At 42.3% G+C, this 23,654-nt stretch overlaps 1 protein-coding gene across 1 annotated transcript; it reads right to left on the bottom strand.

Moving 5' to 3' along the window:
* Window positions 1-751: 751 nt before the first annotated feature.
* Window positions 752-19,475, bottom strand: parvaa (parvin, alpha a). The gene is made up of 13 exons (XM_031879104.1): window positions 19,111-19,475; window positions 14,905-14,994; window positions 13,682-13,752; window positions 12,984-13,086; window positions 12,752-12,892; window positions 9,250-9,365; window positions 9,043-9,101; window positions 6,925-6,944; window positions 6,751-6,812; window positions 5,175-5,243; window positions 4,918-5,019; window positions 2,832-2,904; window positions 752-1,983 (listed from the first exon to the last, which is right to left on the bottom strand). Exons 1-13 carry the CDS (start codon window positions 19,244-19,246, stop codon window positions 1,907-1,909), a joined length of 1,119 nt encoding a protein of 372 aa, XP_031734964.1. The 5' UTR covers window positions 19,247-19,475; the 3' UTR covers window positions 752-1,906.
* Window positions 19,476-23,654: the final 4,179 nt, after the last annotated feature.

Below are 23,654 nucleotides of genomic sequence, written 5' to 3'. Positions count from 1 at the left end.
ACACACGTTTTCTGTGTTTGTAAAATACAGCAAAACTGTAAATTAATTAAAAAAGCAACTTGGAATCAAAAACAGGTGAGGGTCTTTGCAATGTGCGTTGGATTTGGCAGAGAATACTGCAATAGCACAGTGTGTATTAATAATAATACATCAACACACACTCACACACAGAGAGAATACACGCCTATTCCCCCCCCACCTTATTTTCAAAAGCTATTGTGGAATTTGCGAAGGAAAAAATGAACCTTTTCATTCACTCCGCTACTGTGCTATCTGTTTCGGTCTGTGTTGGGGTCAGCCCCACTTCAGAAAGCTTTTACACAGCTTTTTCTGACAGTATCTCTCACTTTAGCAAAAGAAAAGAAAATTGTTGAGCAGGGTCCACTTGTTGTGTTGTGCAGTCCAAATTGGAACCAATCTGACCCCAATATTTGTTTTGTTGGAAAAGCATTCCCCTTTGCTTCCCTTTGAGGAAAAATAAATAATGCAGCAGCATTCAAGGACCGAACGATTTATTGAATATAATCCTTTGAAACATAGATACATAATAGAGAGTGTGTTGGCAGCTTGAACCGCGGACTGCATTTGTTATTTGGAAAAAAAAAAGTTAAATTGCCCTGAAAGTAGAACACAACATACATTTGATGTATGCAGTCAATTTTTAATTTGTCTTGCAGAAAAGAGGAATATCTAATGTGTCTTTTTTTTTTTATTAAATGAAGCAGAGTTCAAAAAATACAAGAGAAGTGAATGACTGCTGAGTAACGCCTTTATATGATTTACAGAGTGAATACAACAGAGCTTTGGTCAGATATTTCAAATGTCCCTCCACATATGGAAAGGGAATCTGGAACGTTAAGACAACTGGGGAGCACGTGCATCCCAATATTACGTATTGGGAGCCGCTAGCTGTGTTCACACGTCTTAATTAAGGCACTTATGAATGACATAAACAAGAGCGGAGAGGAAAAAAAATAAACAGCTGGGAAAGTAGGAAAGAACAAGTATCTCAAAATGTACAATAAATATAGTTAAACATTTTCTTTTATGGATTAAAAGATACAAGTGTTGTTCATCTTTGTGATAACAACGCAGGGTGACAGAATTCACTACAGAATTACCTCTACGACCTAAGTAGACATTACCATTGGTTATCTTATTCATAGATGTCCGTAGGACTGTAAAGCAATGCCCAATTTACAATAAAAAGTAATTTTGCATCACACAAGTCAGATGTACGGAAGCCCTGAAAGGACAGTGAAAAAAAGTCTGATCCTAACGGTTTCCTCTCATGTGTTAATGACTTGAGAGCTGGTAGAGAATAGGTTTTGCCAGGATAATTTTTCATTGCTCATTTCGTCGACAAGAGACCAAAATGCACCACTATCATATGTATATGTGAATAGGACCGAAAGCATTGATGTTTTCTTCCAGCTGGGTTTAAATTTCTCATAAAACTCACTTGGAAGAAAACATGAATGCTTCAAGTCCTATTGTAGAACACAGGGTAGTGGTGCACTTCAGCTTTATGTTGCCCAAATGAGTATTGCACTTAAAAAAAAAAAATAAAAAATCACCTTCCAAAATTTAGTTTCAAAGATGGGGAAAAAATGTAAGAAACTTAAAAAGATGAACCCGTTCTTTAGTCATAAACACGAGAAAAAAATGATTTCGATCACCTGGGTCAACACATTCGTTTTTGTCCTGCATGCCTCTTAGGGCTTCCATAAAATTGTCTCTGCAGGAAACAAAATAAAACACAATATCCAACAGGGACAAAATGTGATGCATGCATTCAGATTAAAACAGACTTCTACAACAAGTAGAAGGAGACGCATATCTTTAAGCTCTAAGCTCCAACATGTGATCCGTGGTATAAAGTGTTCCCTCCTGCTACACCCGGTGCTCAGTCTACGTTCCTGTACCTGGTGAAGAGGTTGTAGAGGACGCGCAGCGTCGATTTAAGGTCGCAGTTCACTATGTCTGGAAAAAACAGGAAAACAAACGGAGCGATAAGTTGTATATATGGGTAATAAGACTGCAGTGAGATCTCTTCATTTTTGGGAGTCCTATGCAAAATCTTGTTTTTTGACCAAATGCTACACATTAAAAAAGAAATCAAAATTTTACCATGCTGCATTGTGAATGTGAAAATTAATCATACATGCAAATTATAAATAAACCGATTTAAAAAATAGCAAAAATACAAAAAATATTTTTGAGGTTTTATTTAGGTAAATGGTCACTTTGAATGATCTTAAGTAATGATGAAACTAAGATTTAAATGTGGGATGGCTTATGTTGTATTTCGGTTCTGGGCAGTGTCACATTCCTGCCTATCTACAGCTAAATGGCTTGTATCCTTATATTTTAGACCCTTTTAGTGTATACAACAATAATGAACCATATTAAAGTTGAGCTGGGGAGCGCTTCATCAAAAAAGCACTCCCAGCACGTGGGTTCTGTTTCTATAACGACATATCTCTGCTGTTGTATGACAGGCTAGCCTCGGCCCTTTGCTTTTCATTATTATCTTTTCGTGCTATTAGTTTGACATAGGTTTTCCCCCATGATTGGTTGCCTAAAAAGTAGTGGTGCCTTTCTGAAAAGTGAAGAGATTTTCAACTATAAGCGCTCGAAGCGGCTTCACAAAATAGTCCCAGCGCTCTGAAAAAAGTGCATCGTTTTTTCTCTCTAGGGGGTCACATACCTCCTCTTTGGGAACAGTTAATAAAAAAAACTCCAAAATAACGCCACAGCTGTAACTTCAATGTGTCAGATAGTTAATAGGTAACGGGATCAGTACACCCCTAGTTGATTGTGCGTCCTACCCTCTGGTCGGGGCTTCGGTCTCTCCAGACCTCCGTCCTGCATCAGCTCAAAGGAGAAGGACACGTTGTGGACCTGCAGAGAGTCACGTGGCCGTTAGGAACCATGTACGCTACCTTCAAATACACACACACACACACACTCTCTCCCTCTCTCACTCACACACACACAGCTCCTCGCTGATAAGGGACCGGTGGACACTGGTTGCTAAATCCCACAATACACTGGGGGGGGGGGGTCTATTCAATCGTGCTACCACAGCTTCCTGTGCTGGCAAACACAACGCCGCTCTGTTCTGTAAGAACTTAAGCCTTCAGCAGCTGCACAAACAACTGGTTTATCAATGGACGCATGTCGGCGGTGTCACTCGAAAAACTCCCAAGAAAATCATAGCGCCATGAAACGCCAAAGTTGTGTTGTACACGAGTAACACGTGTAGGAATATAAACACAACGGGCCGTACCGCATTTATGACATTATTATAGGGAGAAACACACATGCTGGAGATGTTGGTCATCAGGGGGTTTTCTTGATAACTGAGTGATGCCAAACAAATGCAGGACAGGTGGAATTATTTTGTATTTTTCAATCTTTACACAGACACAGTTCTGTGGAGGAAACTAGCAAAGACATCTGAGCAAATCTGACTTAAAAAAAAAAAAAGAGTGAAAGAGAGGAGGAAAACCAATCACAGGGAAGAGATAGAAAGAGTTGAAAGATGTTTTTCTATTCTCTGCCCATTATATATATGTGTGTGTGTGTGTGCCTGCTGTGATGTACTAAAAGCTTTGCCCAACAAGGGCTCATTGTGTGAAAAGCCTGACCTTAGCCTTCTAATACAGTCAAAAAGAAAAGGAGAGAGAATGAGCCTTAAGTAGAGATCTACTGGACAGAAGCAGGAGTGCTTTCTTGGTGCCTCGCACTACTTTTCCCAGCCCACCCTTGGTGTATCATCGATAGGGGGGGTGCACGCACGCACACGCCCCTAAGCCACTCCAGTGTTTCCCTGTGCAAAAGGAGATTACAGATGCTGTGGGGCTGGTGCCTGTTCTTCTGGGCCAGGAGTGTGTGTGCATCGTCGCACCGATGCCCATTCTGCTTGGCAGGGGCCTTCTGGCCAAGCCCCAAACAAAAGGCTACTGTGGTGTCTCCGCAGATCGCCCGTTCAGAATGCCGCGGTACAGCGGAGGCCAATGGAGAGGAGAGATGGCTCCGCACTTGCTGAATGGGCTCCGGGGGGGAAAAAACGGATGGCATTTTATCGGGGCAGTCGAGAGGAGAGCGCAGGCTCCGAGCGCACGGGCTCCTCAGATATGAAGTATTGGATTCATTCGAGAGTGATATTTTAAACAACAGGTCGAGACTCGTTTCTCGCAGGTCTCGAAATAGAAATGATCGGCTACGTCAACACGGTGGCACTTACAGTGTGTCCACAACACAGCAGAAAATATATACCGTAATATTTGCGTATATCCACTAATTGTAGCCCTCATGTACTGGACACACTGTTCGCCCAATGGACATGAACACCGCCGGAGACTGTTAACCTAAAATAATCGCCTCAGGAATGATATGACGCAAGAAACAGCAGCTCATCCTGAGTCTCAGCCAGACATTTCTCCGTCATTGGCCGAGATGGACGTGTCTTTTGGGGGGTTTAATTAAAGACATTCATTTTTAAGGATTCGGATATGCTACAGTATTATTGTTTGTATTGTTATTTTCTATTAAATTCGGTGTGGAAAAGCAAATTGTAATCCTGAGGATTCAAAAATAAATAAATGGCAGAATAGTAGTAGTAGATTATGTTCAATAGTGAAGTGAGAAGTTGGTGTGGGTGTCCCCCCCCCCCCCCCCCAAGGTCAAACAAGGTCGCTGTTGGAAACCATAGTAACAGATGTTTTAGACCAGAGCTGCTGTCCTCCACTAGGAGGTAAACTACAAACTCGTCCGTAGCTTTCAAGTCAACAACCAGTGGCTGTTTGATACTTAAAATATAGGTTTCTGGTGGAGTGCTCCTGTAATAGTCCGGCTCACAAAAAATAAAATAAAAATAACAATAAAAAAAAAACAAAATCACACTTTTACCTTTTGGTCAAAATTCTCTGGTGTGAGGAAAAAGTTGTAGAGCGGCACAAAGTATCCCTCCAACAGCCCCATCAGCAACACCAGATAAACGCCGTCTGCAAACTGAGACAAGCACAGGCCGGTTAACAGACTGCATGCTGGTTAACAGTGGTGACTTATCGTTTAAACAAGTTTAACAGATTTAGAAAAAAGTGTGCATTATCTCAGGTATGTATTGTGTAGGAGCTTTGAAAACGGTTGTCCCGTGTGTGAAGTACCTGTGTGTCCAATTCAGACACCTCTAGGTTGAGCTTGTTGAGGTGTTTGTTCACAAACGTGATCAATGTCTGAGAAAACACAAAGGGAAAAGGTCTGTCACGACATCTACACACACCTTGTAGACAGATACATTAAAAAAACATCAAAGCATCTTGGTCTTTGGCAGCCATATTAGAGGTCCTCCAAAAATGGTAAAAAGCAACACATGCTAATAAACTCAATGGGACTGATAAGACGTGAAAATGAAGACCTGGTTTTTACCGAGTGTCACAACTTTGGAGAATTATTTTACACCTATTTATTTTATTTATCTGTGTTTGGCGTTTTAGCAACTAAACCACAGTATCTGGTCTGCTCTCACTATTGTCAATGATTTGAGCAATATCTTACACATCTGTAAGATCTGTTCTCAGGTTTTCAATCGCATATCACCTTCTTCCTCAGCGGATGGAGTTTGCTTAGTTGTCCTTGACTAACTAACTAACTAAGAACACTCCATCCGACAAAGACCTTTGGATGGGATGGAAAGTCCCAGAAAAGAAGATAGTAAGAGGACCTTGAATTTTTGTAAATATATTCCAAGGTCAAGAACAGTGTTGGGAGTAACGCATAAGAGTACGCGAGAGCCCTTTTTTGTAGTGACAAGTGATGTAGCGCGTGAGTTTGCAATTCAAGTAATCAGTTATTTAGTTACGACAATAAGCAATCCGTTACTGTGCGGAAGGTCAAAGTAAAATGCAAATTGTGCTTAAAGTCTGTCATCTGCAAAGAACTTTACTTCAAATTCTAAGAAGCACCTGCAAGCTAAGAACACCTCCACAACACTGGTGGAGAGAAGGATGTTATGTTGAGTGTAGCACCCCCCCTCGGTGGTTAGGGTCATGGATAAAGAAGATGGGTACGGGGGAAACGCATATCAGTATACCATATTCCACACATGAGGCTATGCAATGTCATACATACAATTGAAAAAGGAATCTCACAGGAATTTTTGCTAACGCAAACATACTCTTACAAGTTACTCTTCTCAGTAGGTACCGTGGTGACAAACTACTTTTTAATGAAAGTAACGTAATATGGCAAGTTACTTTTAAAAGTAAAGTTACCCAGCACTGGTTGAGAATGAAATTTCACACTCGCTTTCCCTGACAACTCCATCAAGTCCTGGACTGGTTTTGGAGTGAAGATCAAAGAGCAGGGATGTCTAGAGATGACACTGTTTTCCAAATCACAGTAACCCAAAGTGACGGAACAAATCTTACCAGATCATTTGCACGTCAAACAATGGCTGACTGATCTATAATCACACCGCAACACTCTAGTCAGGTCTGTATATTCTTGTGAAGGACCTGCATCATTAATCAGGGTCAATGACGTTAGTTTGATAACTGTGCAGAGTAAAACCTGGACCATGGACTGGGTAGTTAAACCCCCAAAACTGTGCATTTTACTCCAAAGACCTGGTTATTTTTTGTACGTGTTTAGATGTAATTTGCCATAAGTTCATCAGACCTCCATGATGGCTGCTAAATTTGAGATCGCCACTGTAAAAAAAAAAAAAAAGACCCTCAGTACCTTTTTGACAACATTCAGTTTATCTGGAGCGTGGTCAAACAGGGTGTCGAAAGCGTCACGCTCTGTGAAGAACAAAACATAAAGAATTAAAATACTTCCATCAAAACTAATTTGAATATTCTTATAAAATAAGAAATAAAATCTCCAATACACTCGTCTTTGTGGAGGACATACCGTGTCTGCCAGAGAAAGCCCTGAGAGAAAAGAGGAAAAGAAACGCACAAATCAGAGGCAGCGGCTGCTTAACAATTTCACACCTGAGTATTCATAGAAGAAACGAGGGGAAAAAATGAAAGGCGTGCGCTTCCACTCGACTCAGAGGAATGTCACAGAAAATGACAATACAATAATGCAGCTGGGGTGTCATAATTTCATTAACAGCAAACACAGGTACACCTTGGGTATTCCGGAATAACCCGGGCATCGTCACTGGGACTTCACAATGACACATGCTATACGGCCCGATGTAATAATCTCCACAGCAGAACAATAGCGGTTGGATGTTGATGCGGTGAATGAAGACGTGCCCTGTGCACGCAGGTGTTCTATGGGAATGGAGGGGCCACTCGCTTGCCTATTATTACAATGTTAGCACTTTGAAGGATGTTGCTGTTGGAAAGGGTCAGGTGTTTTTTTTGTTTTGCTGCAGTGCGAGTGTCTCAGAGGAAGAGATATCGCAGTGGGCAGGCCAGTGAGAAATGGCACACACGGAGGCACTCTCACACATGTTCATGGTGTAATCTGTGATGGCAAAGGCAGGCAGGTCTGGGCAACGGTCCTGGTGGTGTGGCAATAACCGTATTTCCACTGTGACCGTGTGTGTATGCGTGTGTGTGTTATTAACAGTGTATCCAGCTACCATGACAAATTGTGTGCGCTTGTGTGTGTGCTGGCCCGCCGTTATCTCCCTCGCTGCTGCCGTCAGGCCGCAGGACAGCCTCACAGGGGGACAATAAGTGTGTGTGTGTGTGTGTGTGTGTGTGCTTTAAAACTGTCTAATTCTTCAGCTAAGGGTGCCATCACATATCTTGTTGAAATACAATGGTTGTCGATTCAGTGTTGCACAATATTTGTTCTCAGAGTGTGTGCTGCACAGTTGTGTTTGCAGGGGAAAGAAGATATTCAAGGTCCCAACCACAGTCGAGAAATGCATTGACAGGCTGTTTATTTTTGAGGTTCGGCGTCAAGCATACGTGTATAAATGCGTTTGTGCTACTTATTAGGGTCGGGCGATCAGATGAATCTGCGATTAGCCGAGTACATCGTTGGTTGTTGTTTTTTATCATTTTATTTTTGCTAGTTTAATGGTCTGCCTCCGAAGAACGAGCAACGCGGCTGCTCAGCGATGCCGAGATAAAGAGAGGCAGCGTGGAGAGCCGGCATACTTTCACGTCTAACGCGGGGAATTACTGGCTTGTTTCGAAAGAATAAGAGTCGGTGATTGTCGAAACAGTGGCAAAACTAACCGAGACGGGTTCTGGTGAGTTTTATTTTTTGTTTCTGTCAAGTTTGAATGAGGTGTGTTTTTAGGAGGTGAGTTAATGGGGCAATAAAGCTACATTAGCATTAGCTCGGTGAAAGAGAGAAACTTGAAAGCAGAGGGTGTGCGGTTCAATTTTTTCTCATTAATTAGAACTATACAGCTCAGTCTTTTCACATGCTTTCAGCAATATTTTCTAACATGTATGATGTGTTTCGAAAAAACTATCTCAGATTTGACTTAATCTGGACTTTTTGCTTTAACTTGTGTGGGCTCTAAAATAATGACACTACGTTTAGATTGGTACCCAATAAGCCGCACTTTCACCGCGCAATTCGGTCCGCCACCGGCTCCATTTACGGCACAAAGGAAGCGCGTCGACCGTTGCACTACCAAATGGGACAGCGCTCATGTCTTGTTAGTAGCTATCGCGAGCTATCCCTAGGTAGCGGAAACGGTGGACATTGTAACAACTGGAGTTATTTGTATTGTAATGTTACTGTGTTGTTAATAAAGTTGGATAAACAAAAACGGTGGAAACTCTATTTGGCGAAGGGAAAAAAAGCCCCGTGGACGGAGGACACAAAGAAGGCGAAGAGGGTTAGTGATAAAAACCGAGGTTAAACAAGAGTGAAACTCACGGGGGAATTTGAAAAAGTTGAAGTCGTCTCCTATGGCTTTTCTTTCTGTCGAGACATTTCTGACATTGTGACAGATCGCTATTAGCAGCATTGTTCTTGCCCTATTGTCTGTCAACACCTACACATGTGTAGTGAGGTGTAAAAATGAGTGAGGTAGCAGAGCGTACTCACTCCGTGTTGCCGGTGATTTCTTCTTGAATTTGTCTGGACTGAAGGATGCCCTCTCTTTTCTGAAAGACACAAAGGGAGGACCGGATGTAGGGCCAACGATGAATTCACAGCAGTGGAAGAGTGCAGGTTTTAAAGCCAACATCCTCCATAATAAAGATGACTGTTAAGTAAGTAGTAAAAAGCCTTTAAAAGCGAGGTTCCACCCACCTGGACGACCACCACTTGAATGGAGACGTGGTCAGGCAATCTGATCGGCGCTCTGAAGTGCTGCGACAGCGCCACCAGCAGGTGCAGGATAGCAACGATGCTCTTCGCGTGAACGGCTAACGGGAGGAGAAGGGAGAGCAAAACAATCACAGAAAAATATCATGGAAGTGACACAAGAAGGTAGGTACATTTAAAGCCAGTAACTATCCCCATCCGTACACCGGCTTATTCATTTACGACCTTTCTAAATCTACTCATGCTGGTTCCATGCCTGCATGTACATCAAGTGTGCTATGTGCAGTATTTGCATTCAGCGTCTCCACCAGGTGTCTCTGCAACGACCACTGACATCATATTTAACTGAACGATCATAAACCATAATTGGCTACCCGCCCGTCTAGACCGCAAACGTATCAGACGTGTTTTTCACTCGAGTCAGTCGGCAGTCGATAGCAGTATAAATCAGGAAATAAAAAGATGTTTTGAGTAAAATGTGGGTCAGTGAAACCACGAGAGGTCCTCGGGCATATGGCCATAAATAATATACAGTTTTAGTGCAACAGAATGTGAGATTGCCCGCGGACAGACAGAGATGCAGACCCGCACAAATACTCACAACCAATCTCATTATCTCCTGGCGGAGACAATGATTGATAAATTAATAAATAATTATCAGGAGAAAAAAAGCGATCTGCGAGCTGTTTGGCGATTTCATGCGGATGCCAACAGGGTGTCATCAGGTGTACCTCGTAAACTTGGAGAAACTCAAGCTGTTGGGAGTAAAGTACCCTCCCGCCATCTAGTTTCCCATCGACCGAGGAAATAAGTTATTGTGTATGAAATAAAAAATATAGCATGCTTGATAACCATGCAGCTTTTCTTTTAAAAGAATTGGAAAACACAAACGATGTTTAAAGGCATAAAGCCAATGATCTGCTGATCTTAACGAATCAAGACTCCTCATAGCCATCACTGCTGAAAATAAAATCTAATTGAATCGAGACCGTTAAATCGAAAGTCAAATAATCTGAATCTTTATCTTTAGTATTTTTGTTTTTTTTACTGAGGCTGGGTGAGCACCTTGCAGTAGGCAATGGGTCGCCAAATAACTATCAACATATTTTCATTATTTTCCAACCTTCAAGGAATTTATAATTTAAAGTTTTATACGGCAAGGTCACGCAGCTTCCGTGGTAAACACAATCAAGATGCCAAAAGCTGCCTTGGAGTGATAAAAAGGTCACAAATATACAAGCTGTTGTACAGGATGAGAGATGGAACGACTCGAATTCTGGTGAGTATCTGCAGCGTAAAGTCAAAAAGAGAGCCTGTTCAGTCAGACATGCCGTGTCTTTAGTCAACCGAACAAATAGGATTTACCTTTGGATACACAATCAGGATCAATTAGGTTCCCAAAGCAGGCCTTTAATTGTACCCTTGGTAAAATCTTATTATGTCCTCACTGCATAAGAGGATCCAAATAAGATACATCAGGGAAAAGTGTTTTTTGAAAGAAAGAAGACAAACAAAAGTGGATTTATTTAAAAAGGAAGAGCTCCTCAAATAAAAGGACCGCAAAATCAATCGCATCGCATGTTATTCACCTGCGCTCTTTAGCATTTTCTTCTTTTTTTCATATGCACGTTACGGCTAATGACGTAAGTAAAAAGCCTGACGGTAATTAGCGCTCGCCGTGTCGAATAAAAGAGCGCCGTCAAAGGAGAGGTGGAGAGCTCTTATTGACGAGCACCGGCTGTTGTTCTCAACAGCCGGTGGACTTTTTTCATGTCTGACCACAAGTGTAATGTTTTTGATACTGTTGTTACTTTCTCAATGGCCACGCCACTGACAACTTCGCCTCTGTCTTTGCAGATCTTAGTAAGGATATGGCTTTCCCTGCCCAGACCAATGACTTAAGGCCTTTACACATAAGGAATACAAAAATAACCAAAAATGCAAATTGCATCCAAATTATTCCAAATGATGAAAGTTGCAACACTTTTTCAATAAAAGATTCAAATAGATTTGCTCAGGCAGAGGACGATCAACCTGGATCCTATTGACCCAGGACAGCGTCTAGCAGTCTGTCTGAGCTAAAATGTTGTGCATGGTCTAAGACGCTGTGAGTGAATTTGAGTTCCCTCTGGTAAACGGTTACGCAACGTATGTCTCTGGCTGTTATTGTAAAAGGTAAGAAAGGAAGGAGTGGATCTGGTCTGTGCTTCCTTTGTCAAGGTAGAAAGGAGCAACAAAGTTTGCCGTCGTGGTTCGGCCTACGGAGTCCTCCATGTTGTCGTTTATTGCCCTCTTCAAAGCCAACGGACTCCATTGACAGAAACAGTCATTCTACTTCGCGAAAATGGGAGAATAAATACAACCCCACTTAAAAAAATTCAAACTCACCCTTTCAGTTATTTCCAAATTTAGCACAGCTAACTTTGATTAGGCTAGCGCTAGAGTTCCCATTATTCATAATCTTATGGATTACCTTAGTTCAGGACGTTGCTGCTTTTGCTAACGGCTGAGTATCAAAGAATATGACATATGAAGAGAACAACTGCCAGTAAACCCAATATGTGCACACCTTTTCAAAGCCTTTGTTTATTACCTTTATAGTGTATTCAATAATTGAAAGAAAAGAGTCTTAACCTGTGATACTAAGTTCTAATCACTGCTGGACCTGGCGGGCGGGTGTTTAGGGGTCACAGATCTCTGTCATGCTATCGTGGCTCCATTACAAGTCCATCCATTTTCCTCCGCTTATCCGGGGTCGGGTCGCGGGGCAGCAGGCCAAGCAGGCTGACCCAGACTTCTCTCTCCCCCGCAACATTTTCTAGCACATTCTGGGGGATCCCGAGGCGTTCCCAGGCCAGCTGGGAGATGTAATCCCCCTCCAGCGTGTTGTGGGTCTTCCCCGGGGTCTCCTTCCAGTTGGCCGTGCCAGGAAAACCTCCAGTGGGAGGCGCCCAGGAGGCATCCTGATTAGATGCCCGAACCACCTTAGCTGACTCCTTTCAATGTGAAGGAGTAGCGCCTCAACGCCAAGTTCCCTCCTGATGTCCGAGCTCCTTACCCTATCTCGAAGGCTGAGCCCGGCCACCCTACGGAGGAAACTCATTTCGGCCGCTTGTAGCCGCAACCTCGTGCTTTTGGTCACAACCCAGATTTTGTGACCATACCGGTCTTCACCAAGACGGCTGTGCAACGCCTGCTTTACTACTGCAGCCGCACCGATCCGCCTGTCGATCTCATTTTTACTTTTACTGAAATAAAATATATTTAAAGAAACAGTAATTCTACTTAAAATATTCTACTCCCTTGGTTTTTATATGCAGACACCCATTTGCCCCGTAGGGATCAGTTCAGAACCGATCTCATCTTTACAAATGTTACAGAACAGCATATTGTGTTTTCACAAACAGTCTTTCGAAAGAAAGAAGTCTTTCATAAAAATCGGGCGTAGATCACAGTAAAAAAGTGAAATATTAGAAACTGTCCTTACAGTCAACATTCCAGCGGATGTTCCTGGTGGAGAGCTTGAGCGAGTCGTTGATGCGCTCCAAAACCGTCTGCAGCTTCTGTTTCTGGGCGATCTCCGACTGGGTCACCTCCGCCACGTTCAGCTTCTCGCCTTCCAGTTTCTCTGGAGCGGATGGACACAGGCAAAATATCTGTAAGTTACGAGACACAACGATGGCCCAAAGAAATGCAGAGTTTAGTTCCGCGCTCCTCACCGAACAGCTTCTGCAGGACCTGTCCATCATACAGATCCTCGGCCAGATCCTTCACAATGATCCTCTCCCCCACCAGGACGTCGTTTATCCAGTCGATCAACACCTATGTGGGTGGAGTAAAAGACTGGTGATTAGAACTTGCTAAATTATTTTAGAGGGTTATTTCTCTCGACATTTTAAGCCGCTGTAGCTCCAGATTTACTTGCGTGGTCTGTACTTTCCGTCCTGGCAGATTAGGGGACGTCTTTTGCGGTTAGTCCAGCTGAATGAGTCTATGAACTGCTAGTTTTAAAGATTTCTTCTACATTGAATTTGAGTCTCTCAGAACTTGGGCTTTCCAAGCCATGCCAGTGCTGATTGGGCGATACGCCGGAGATGAATGTCCTGCTGGGATATAAAGCGTTGCCCCATTCTGAGGCCTTTGGTAGCCTAACAAAAGTTCCCCTTGAGAATATGCCTGTTAAAACTCCAGTGATTGCTCACCAAGCCTCAGGTTTTTAAGAAGGGATGGTGTAACATGTGTGATTAGCTGTGCTAAACGGGAACACCGTGCCATACCTTTACACTTTTCACACTTCTTACTAGCTCTTTATTTCAACCTACTTGTGTCCTTGGTTGCGAGTTATGAGGAGATGCAGCACTAATTAATTTCACACGCATCCGAGATAAACGGCAGGCTGAATCATTTGAAACCTCACCCTCATGAGCTCCTGCAGCTTGCGGTCGTTCTTGGAGTTGGGGTCCACCATGGTGCGCACTTCGTTCTCCTCTAATGGATGAGCAGAAACAGGATAAATGTTAGAGCTGAGCGGGGAAAGTTTGATTCTAAAGTGAGCAACAGAACCCCGGCCTGGTCAAAAATAGCATTTATTCGCTTCTTAAAGTTAAAAAAAGGAATACTTCACACACAAAATGACATTTCTATATCAGTTACTCACCCCGTGTTACCTTTAATTCTTGAAGAAAACTTTGTTTGAATTAGAGAATCCAAAACAGGAGAAAGTATTGATGAAAACACTGACTGTCTATAAGAGGTCGACTGAGTCGTTGTGAGCTTACCCATTGATTTGTGGACTGCGGTTTTAAAGCCTCAAGTTTGACATTTTGGCTGTCACCATCTTGTCTTTTTGTGACCAGTGAGCGGAAGTGACCATATTTGGACTGCGGAGCAGTGACGTAGAGACGCCGTATTCGGCACCTGCTAGCAAGGTAGCCCCGCCCTAAAGCATACCCTGCTTTATGGTCTACTTTAATCTAATAATTTCCTAAATGAACATGATGCTGTATTGAAGAAGACTTGAAACTAGAGATTGAGACCATAAACTCATGCTTACAATGTTTACTGAGGTAATAAATCAAGAGAGAAGTAGAGTCATTTTTGAATAGACTTCTTACAATTGGACTTCTTTTTGCAACCGAAGGAGTCGCCCCCTGATGTTCAGTTGAGAGAATGCAGATTAAATGCAGTTTTCCATTAGCTTCAGTTCTGAGAAGTGAGGTTGCCACCCGGTCCGGGCGGGCACAGACGAGTAGCGCGCCTGAGCAAATGTAAGACTGTTCATGTGGATAAGATTTGACAAAGGTGTGAGACTTTAATTCATTGATAAACGAGAATTTCTTCTGTTTTTGGATTCTCCATTTGCCGTGGAAGCATGGGAGAGAAAGTATTTTCTTTTTACAGATTTAGGGTATCACAAGGTGAGTAGTTGATATACAAATGGTTTTGTGGGTCAAGTATTCCTTCAAAATACTAGCTTTCCTTACATTTTTAAATTATGGCCTCAACTTTTGCCATTAATATCTAAATAATAAATAAGTGAAAATAAATAAATGTTTCAAAATCCAAAAACAAACCCACATGGCCTTTAACAAAGCCTATCCAACGGTGTAGCCGTTTACCTAGCATGGTGTAGCCGTTTACCTAGCATGGTGTCCTCGGGGTCCAGCTCGTAGTGGGACGGGCTGAGGGGAAGGTTGATGGCATTGATCCCCTCTTCCTGAAGCTCAGACACTGTGAGAAAGTGTTACACACATTAGCATCATCGTCACATTCATTCAGACCAGTCAAAGACTTGTGAGGACGCTGGCTTATAATTGTTGCCTTTCCTGTGATTTTCAACCGTACATTTCAATAAATATGACTTAAATAGCCTGAAATAAAAAGTAAAGCTAGTAACGCCGACCGCGAGCTAAACCTGTAGCCAAATGTATCCAGAGTGTGTCTAGCTTTGAAGCCACTGTACATGCCGATCATTGGGATACCTGCTACATGAGAGACAAAGAAAAAAGAAGGGATACCTCCCTGAATAAGTTCGGATGACTCCATAAATGCCCCCCCGAATCCACAAACAACCGTTAGCGGACCCTCCGTTGAGGGAGCCCCTTGATGTCAGACCAACACGGAGCGTTGCTGCTTCCTGCTTCGCAGCGGGCTTTTATAGAAAACCCAGCATGCCATTGTTCTCAGTGTGTCAGATACCTGAGGAGGCTTGATCACTGTGTGTGTGTATGTGCTGAAGAGCATGGAGTGAACATCCTGTGCACTTCTCTGTGTTCACTGGAACAACATCCTCTCAATCAACACCATCCACAAGTGCTCGCATGTGCACAGGGGGTGGATGGGAATATTCCTTCAGAGCGACACGCTCTTTTCAGCTGCTGTTGAGAGGATGTTTCATAAAAAGTACAAAGAAAAAAAGTAAATTAATTTCAAACGGTCAACTAATAACCTTCGGAGTACACATGAATGTTGTAACTATTTATGCCAATATGGATTTTTTTTAGAATGTTATAACTGGACGTCTAGGTTTATTTTGGCTGGCAAAAAACCATGGGTCGGATTTAAAGAGAGACTGCAGAACGTTTGAGAGGAGAAACAACATGTTGGTCCTCTTACGAATGACCCAATCATAGACTGTATATAAGAAGTTGACGTAGTCATCGTGATATCACCCATTGGTTTGTGGACTGCTGTTATGAAGCCTCAAGTTTTGCTGTCGCAGTCTTGGATTACGGCCGTCACCATGTTGGGTTTTTTTTGCAACCGATAAACAGAATTTACCATATTTGGAATGCAGAGGAGTGCGGAGAGATGCCGTATACATCTCTGGTAGCAGCAGCGACCTGTCAATCACAGTAAGAACGCCCTAAAGCATAAGACTTGAACTAGAGATTGAGACCATAAACTCATGTTGACAATATTTACTGAGGTAATAAATCAAGAGAGAAGTAGGGTCATTTTCTCATAGACTTCTTTTTGCATCCAGAGGAGTCGCCCCCTGCTGGACAGAAGAGAGAATGCACGTTTTAAGACACTTGAAATTAAATTGAAATTTTATTGTACATATACATGAAATGTTACTTTTGCATTTAACCCATCCCTAGCTTATTGGGAGCAGTGAGCTGCTGAGAAGCGCCTGGGGAGCGGTTAGGCTTAGGGGTTTAGTGTCTTGCTCAGGGACACTTCGGCACAGGACTCGTAGCAGCCAAGGATCGAACCGCCGACCTTGCGGTTGCCGGGCGACTCTCTCTACCATCTCTTAGAATTGATTTTAATCAATGTAATCTCACTAACTACAGAATACACGTGAAACCTAAAGAGTCGCTTTAGGTCATAGGGATATTGTCTCATGCATTCATAACAGAAGAAGGAAGATGTTGAACAATGGATCTCTGTAAAGAAAGGGGGGGGGGGGGGGGGTTCAAACGCTTTTATGGTTACTGTCCACGGCTTGCAATTTACAGACTCATGCGGAAGTATGGCTGTGATAACACCACACCAATTAGCCCGATCTGTTATTACTGTAATTATCACTTGTGCTATTTACGGACAAGCAAGTACGTGGAAACCGAGGTTGGGTGTTAGTATGGTGGGTAGATGTATGACGCGATGTAAGGGTGAAATGACCACGGTGTCACCTCTATTAACGCATTGTATATGTTCAGTGCGGATTTGATTTGCCATTAGTATCATAAGCAGAGGGAATAGGAATCACGGGCATTCTCGGTGTCCTCGCTGTATCACTCCTCCCCCTGGGTCGTAAAAATGAGTGTGTGTTCGGTTTAAATGGTGTTAACAATAATACAAAACGTTAAAAAGTCACATTGACAGATGCATCATTTGGAAACACGCCTACATGCGAGGAAAGAATGCACGCCGACATCCCGTCCTACCTGGAGGGCAGAGCGCTCCACAACCCATGTTGGTTTGTGTCCGTCCCCCGTCCCCCCCCTCTTGGTCTGGAGCATCCTCTCCTGGCTAGCAGGACCAGCTCTCTCCTCCACGGGCTGAGCTCACAAGTCTCTAATGCAACACCTGATCCCCAATATTCATTTTTTTGCTATTTTCACGGGAAGAACAGAATTTACACTTCACCTCTCCCGATTGGTGCGCTGCATTTGCACTATGTCCACGTCGCACGTCCTGCGTGCAATGCATCAGCCCTCGGTTGATGCTCTCAAAACCTCCCGGCCTTCTCCTCCTCTCTCTCGTCCCCCCCCCCATCCCATCCCATCTAGCTATATTCCCTTCCTCATTTCCTTTTCAAGCCCCCCCCCCCTCCCCTCTGCACGGCGACAGCCATAAACGTCCCAAGGACCTCAATCTAATCAACGATCTCCACGAGAGCGACCGGCCCACGTTCTCCATCAAATCACAGAACACACTGCAGACATGCTACACACACTCAGTGCATATGTATGTGTGTGTGTGTGTGTCGAGCATGAGCCAGCATGAATATAATGCGATTGCACGCACGTCCCATAGACAAAGGCCACCTGAGAGGGGGGCTCAGCTGTGCAACAGTATCCTGAATGACACAACGTAATCATCCGATTGAAGGAGACCTTTCTCCTTGGATGATAAAAAAAACCTGGCCTTTGACGATGAATGCCATGCTCTCATGAAGTCTGCTGTATTTTCCAGAACAACGCAGCTATAAACTGAACCGGGCATTCGGTGTATTCTTATTTATAGCACCTCCTTTGGTAATCAAAGACCGACGTTGCGAGGTTTTATAAGTAATATAAAAAGGAAAGTGGAAGCTGCCGTTCTGTATCCGACCCCTGACCCCTGCTCTGGGAATCAACCTCGCGACCTTTCCCCAGAGGAGGAAATGGCATGAAGCATTTGAGGGCTCTTTTTGCAGACATTTTTTGAGCCCTTAATGAACCCTTCCCTGCGAGTCCGCATTTCCTGAGGACTTTGCCTGAGGGAAAATTCCCACAATTCATAGCGACATGACATTAAATGCGGCAAACAAAAGACGGTACACAGGTGTTAAGCCTACATTTACGCTGAAACATCGAGGATTAAAGATGGTACACAAAAACACAATATAAACAGAGATTATATTACACAGCTGCTTTATTCATTAACCATTTCCTTTTATTTTACAGCTGTTTTGACAAATGCATGAATAGATTACGTCACAATTACCTCTCATCTCGTGAGGCAAAAGCCTGGGAGACGTTTAAATCAGGGAGTTTTAAAAATATCAAATAAATACCTACAATTGTACATAAAATGGTATGTCCCTGTAACGAGATATGGCACGTGCTGTCCCAATTCGTATTTGCACCATTTCAAGTTCTTACAGTCTCTCACACTCGACCATTTAACAGGTGACGTCAGATGGGTCCCTTACGGTTCAGGGTCTAAGGCTTTAGGCGACACATTGGGCCCTCGTGTTCCCACAGAGTGTCTGTGTGCTGTAGGAGCCTCGGGTCTGTAACGGGGTCTGTGTTTACTCGAGCCTCATTCCTTACTTATTACAGTAGTGGCAGATTCAATACCGTACATGGGTACAGACACACAGCCCGCGGCCATGAAAACACACACAAGTAAGCAACAGGTTGGAGTTTACGGTGTTTTTGTTTGAGGTGAATAAATGTCCAAAGCTGAAACAAATACAGCGATAAACGTAAACTTGCTCTCTGAATTGTGGGTACATAGTCAATTTAGAGAGTATTTCTACACTGCAAGACTGACAATTGCTGTCGGTTATGATGTAAAATATTGGTGTTAACTTCAATATTTTCATCTCCGCTTTTTGAAAACAATATAGCCCAACGAGACGGCGGACCGTTCCGTTAGTGTTTGGGCTCGTCGTTTCGCCAGCTGATTTACCTTCTTTAGCCTTTTTCCTTCTCGCCAAAGTTCCACCAAGTTTCCCCAGGAAAGAGTCGTCTTTCTTTCTGGAAGACGGGGATTTGGGCGTCGGGGACTTCGGAGAGGACGGGGACTTCTGAGGAGAAGAAGCCATCGTCGCGACGATAGTTTAATCCGGGACAGTTTTGACGGAAAAAACTGTCCGAGTTGTCGTGGATATAAAAAGTTGAAAAAAAAAAAATCGTCCACTCCCTAAAGCGGAAACGGAATTCCAAACATTTTCTCCCGAAGTTGGTTGAAGAGAGTGGCCCCTCCTCTGTAGAGGAAGGAGGAGGACTGGTGGAGCAGCTCGGAGGCTGCTGACCACGGGAAGTGGTGTGAGCTTAAAGGTGGTCCGGTTCAGCTGCTGTCAGAGGAGGTACCAGGGGGAGCATAGAGGTCCAAAAAAGCGAAAGTACAGATAGCTTATCCACGAGGGGTGGTGCTTCGCAAAGGGTTTGGGCAGCTAACGCTAAATTGGTAACGCACCGTCATGAAATGAAGCATTTTTCCTCCTCTGCCGGACGTTGTTGTGGAATCTGATGAAGACTAGAGATGCTGCACTAAGAAAGACATTTACAACTAGAAGGGACACTGACATGCTGATCTATAAATGTCTAAGGAACAAAGTCACCCAGGAGCTAAGATTGGCTAAATCTCGCTTTTATCTCAATATTTTGAATGCGGCAAAAGGCAACAGCAAATTGATCTGGAAAAATATCGATAATCTCACAAGGACGGACCCAAAATGTTTAGGAGATTTTAAACTCAAAGTAAAAGGTGAACTAATTGATGATCATCTTGCGGTTGCTTCTGTCTTTAATATTTTTTTTCTTGAGTCTGTATATGAGCTAGGAAAAAAAGTTTACAAAAAGGAAATTGGACATCGTTCCTACGGATGCTACAGGGCAGGTTTTTGAGATGTTACAGACTAACGAGTTACAAGTGAACAAAATCATCAGTTCCTTAAACTCCAAATGCAGAGATGCTTTTCAATTTGATAGCATGTTTGTGAAAGCCCACAGTGATATTTTAACTCTCCCTATTGCTCATTTAATTAACTTGTCTTTTAAACACAGCTCTTTCCCTGATGACTGGAAATGTGCCATTGTCACACCTATTTTTAAATCTGGAGACCGCCTTGAAGCCAGTAACTATAGACCGATAAGTATACTGTCAAAGATTGCAGAGAAAGTTGTCATTGAACAACTCACAACTTTTCTTAGTACAAGCACCTGTGGTCTACATCGTATGCAGTTTGGCTTTAGAAGAAACTGCTACCTTGCACTTCATAGAGCAAATCAAATCAATGCTCGATAAAGGAGGAGTAGTTGGTGCTGTATTTTTAGATCTACGCAAAGCTTTTGATACAGTCAATCACGATGTGTTAATATCGAAACTCTGCGTTTAACTTTTCACATAGAGCACTGGCTTGGATGTCTTCTTATTTATCAAATACGAAGCAATGTGTTAAAATTTGTGACGCACTGTCAAGCAACCTGAAATGCACAATGGGTGTTCCACAAGGGTCAGTGTTAGCTCCCTTATTATTTAGTCTATATATTAATGATCTCCCTCAACAGTGTCATGATGTAGAACTGCAAATGTATGCAGATGACACTGTTGTATACACATGCAAAAACAGCTGAGTTAGCAGCTGCCAAGCTAACAATTGCGTTGGAAAGGATCACACACTGGCTCGATCAATCATGTCTGACTCTAAATGTAAATAAGACAAAAGGGATGTTTTTTTCTAAAACCATCAGCCAACCTCCTGATGCAAACATTCTTATCAACGGAGAAAGGCTAGAAATAGTCCGATTTTAAATATCTTGGTGTGATACTAGATCAAAATGTGACATTTAAGAAACATGTAAAAAAAAAAATGGTTAAAACCATAAAATACAACCTAGCAAATTTTAGACACATCAGAAACTGTCTCTCTCCAAATGCAGCAAAGATATTTATGCATGCCATGATCCTTTCTCATATGTCCTATTGCATTACGTGTTGGGGGCAGGCTGGTGAAACAGCCATAAGGCCTCTTGAGCCTTTATATAAGCAAACAATAAAAATTCTGGACAAAAGGCCGTTGCAGTTTCACCACTGTAGGGTATTGGAGAAGCACAATCTACTGAGCTTTAACAATTTTAGATTGTTCTCAAATTTGTGCCTGGTCTATAGACTTTTAAATGGTTTGGCCCCTCCTCCACTCCGTGACTTTGTATATACTCGCTCAGCAACTTCTATTAGATCAGCGAGAATATCCTCTACACGAGACTGTACAATACCATTTCGCCGCACTACTTTTGGTCAATCTGCGTTCTCTGTAAAAGCAACACACCAGTGGAACACCCTGCCTGAAGGTGTGAGGAGCTGCAGCACTATTAGCACTTTTAAAGCCAACTTAAAAAGTCTTTTAAAAACTGCACAACACTGCACACACTGACCTCAATTCTTGTGGTCTTTTCTGACTTGATTTTATTGACACATTAATCTTTGATGTGCTATTTGTGTGTGGCGTTGTATTGGGTGTCTTGTATGTTTTTTGTGGTATATCTCTGTATTATGTCATTTCCTTTTACTGTGTTATTGTCTTGTCCTTGTTTGACCTGCCAAGGGACTGCAGATGCAAATTAGCTTAAACTACAATCTGGTACAGTGCATCGAATGGAGACATTTATGTTTAAACTGTACATGGTCCCTTTTAAATAAATTAAATAAATAAATAAATTGCTCTTCGTTTGCTAGCTTCTCAAATAAACTTAGCTAATGCTTTTGTTAGCATGTTAGCTTACAACATAAATAACTCAATTAGTGTAAAGTTAAATGTTATACTGTATCTAGCCTATAATTATCACTAGTCCTACATTTTAAATTGATTTTTATTAAAACTCTGCTCTTCATACTTGATAGTTAAAATGATTTATAATTAAATTAATTGTCCTTCCTGACATATAACACCTTGGGTGCTTGTGTTACAGAAAGTAAAGAGTTATAACCTCAACCTCTCAATAGAAAAATATGTAGCCATTACAGCAGCACTCAAAGTTTTGAATTTATTTTTATTTAAGATTTTCTCCATTTAAAAGACTTAAAGCAGCATACAACTGAAATGTATACAAACATACAGTTTTTTCCATCATGAAAACATAATTTATTCTGAATTCAGTTTTCATTTACAACATAAACAAACTTAATGTTTAAGGCCCAGGGACCAAATGAGAAGTGTGGATCCTTGTCCTGGGGTTGAAATCCATGTAAACACATTAATTTTGACTCACAGCCCATACACTAGGGTTAAAACCAGCACAAAAAAAAATTAACACGCACAGTTTAACTGACAGTAGATAATCACAGAATAATGAGAAGCATCAACACTTCCTGGCATATGTCATATCTCTGGCCACGCCCCAAAGTGATTTGCATTGACAAGTCAGCATTTTTGCACTTCAGTAACCTCGTCTCAAAGTCAGTGGGTTTTTTTTTTAATGGGTTTTTGGTTAGATGCCAGAAAATGAGGTAACATAAGCTTAATAGATTTTAACAGTTATTTTCTACGGTATCAAATACATCAGTTGTTACCCTTTTATGAATTTTGAAGTGTTTAACGCATCGCTAAAAAGTGACTAAATAGAACTACAGAACGCCATCACACAGACTAATCTGCCTTTACAGCCTAGCTAGTTGCGAATACTCACGCTCATGCGACCGCTTTATGCCGAGAGAACCAGTGCAATGCTAACTTCCTGGTTAAAAACCGCACTGGATCCCTTCACAAAAAAGCCAACAGGATCTTTTATGATTTTTGAAGCGAGAATGCAATCAGCAGTGGCAAAAAAGCTAACATTGGCCTATAAACGAACTACACCTCGGTCATGTGACTACACGTCACCACCACAAAGCTAAAGGCGGATGTGTTCGCCGTGATGACGTTTTTGTAGTCTCATTTAGCCTTTTTTCTAGACACTTAAAAGCATCAAAATTCTCAAGAGTATTTACTGACGTGTTGAATGTTGTAGAACAAAACTTTTAAATCTCTTGAGCTTGTGTCCAACACACCTTATTTCAACCATCTAACCAAAAACATTAAAAAAAAAAAAAAAAACTTTGACTTAAAGACAAAAGGAACCACAAGTGAAAAAATGCTGACTCATTTCCAGGTTCTGGGACTCACTCCTTCAGCCCTCTACGAAAGAAAGGGCTGTGACATCACCAGATGTGCAACATGCGTGAACGTTTCAACATGTGCAATTGCAGTTTTGTGCTCCGTGATTCAGTTTTGAATTATGTGACAACTTGTGTCACAATGGAGTGAAAAAAAAGTGACATTTCCAGCCACATAGCAGATCCTACCAGCTGGCCGCAAATGCGTGGCAGTTAGGATTCTCCTGTGTTCAATGGTATCTGGGTGTAAATACTATTGCATTTCATTTGAAAGTTTTCCAGCACAAAGTGGAAAAAATAACATTAAAAACACACACACACACACACACACACACACACACACACACACACACACA

Source organism: Anarrhichthys ocellatus, unplaced genomic scaffold (assembly GCF_004355925.1).
Source record: "Anarrhichthys ocellatus isolate YVR2014 unplaced genomic scaffold, GSC_Weel_1.0 scaffold227, whole genome shotgun sequence".
In the NCBI taxonomy this organism is placed as follows: Eukaryota; Metazoa; Chordata; class Actinopteri; order Perciformes; family Anarhichadidae; genus Anarrhichthys; species Anarrhichthys ocellatus.
This window is presented reverse-complemented; position numbering and strand designations above follow the sequence as displayed.

Bases quoted from the DNA above. Each gene is read 5' to 3' on its own strand.
- parvaa (XM_031879104.1), bottom strand. From the start codon at position 19,246: ATGGCTTCTTCTCCTCAGAAGTCCCCGTCCTCTCCGAAGTCCCCGACG. The intron at 14,995-19,110 runs GTAAATCAGCTG...ACTTTCTCACAG, and splicing joins AAGGAAAAAGGCTAAAGAAG to TGTCTGAGCTTCAGGAAGAG. The intron at 9,102-9,249 runs GTGGGTGGAACC...TGTGTCTTTCAG, and splicing joins TTCAAGTGGTGGTCGTCCAG to AAAAGAGAGGGCATCCTTCA.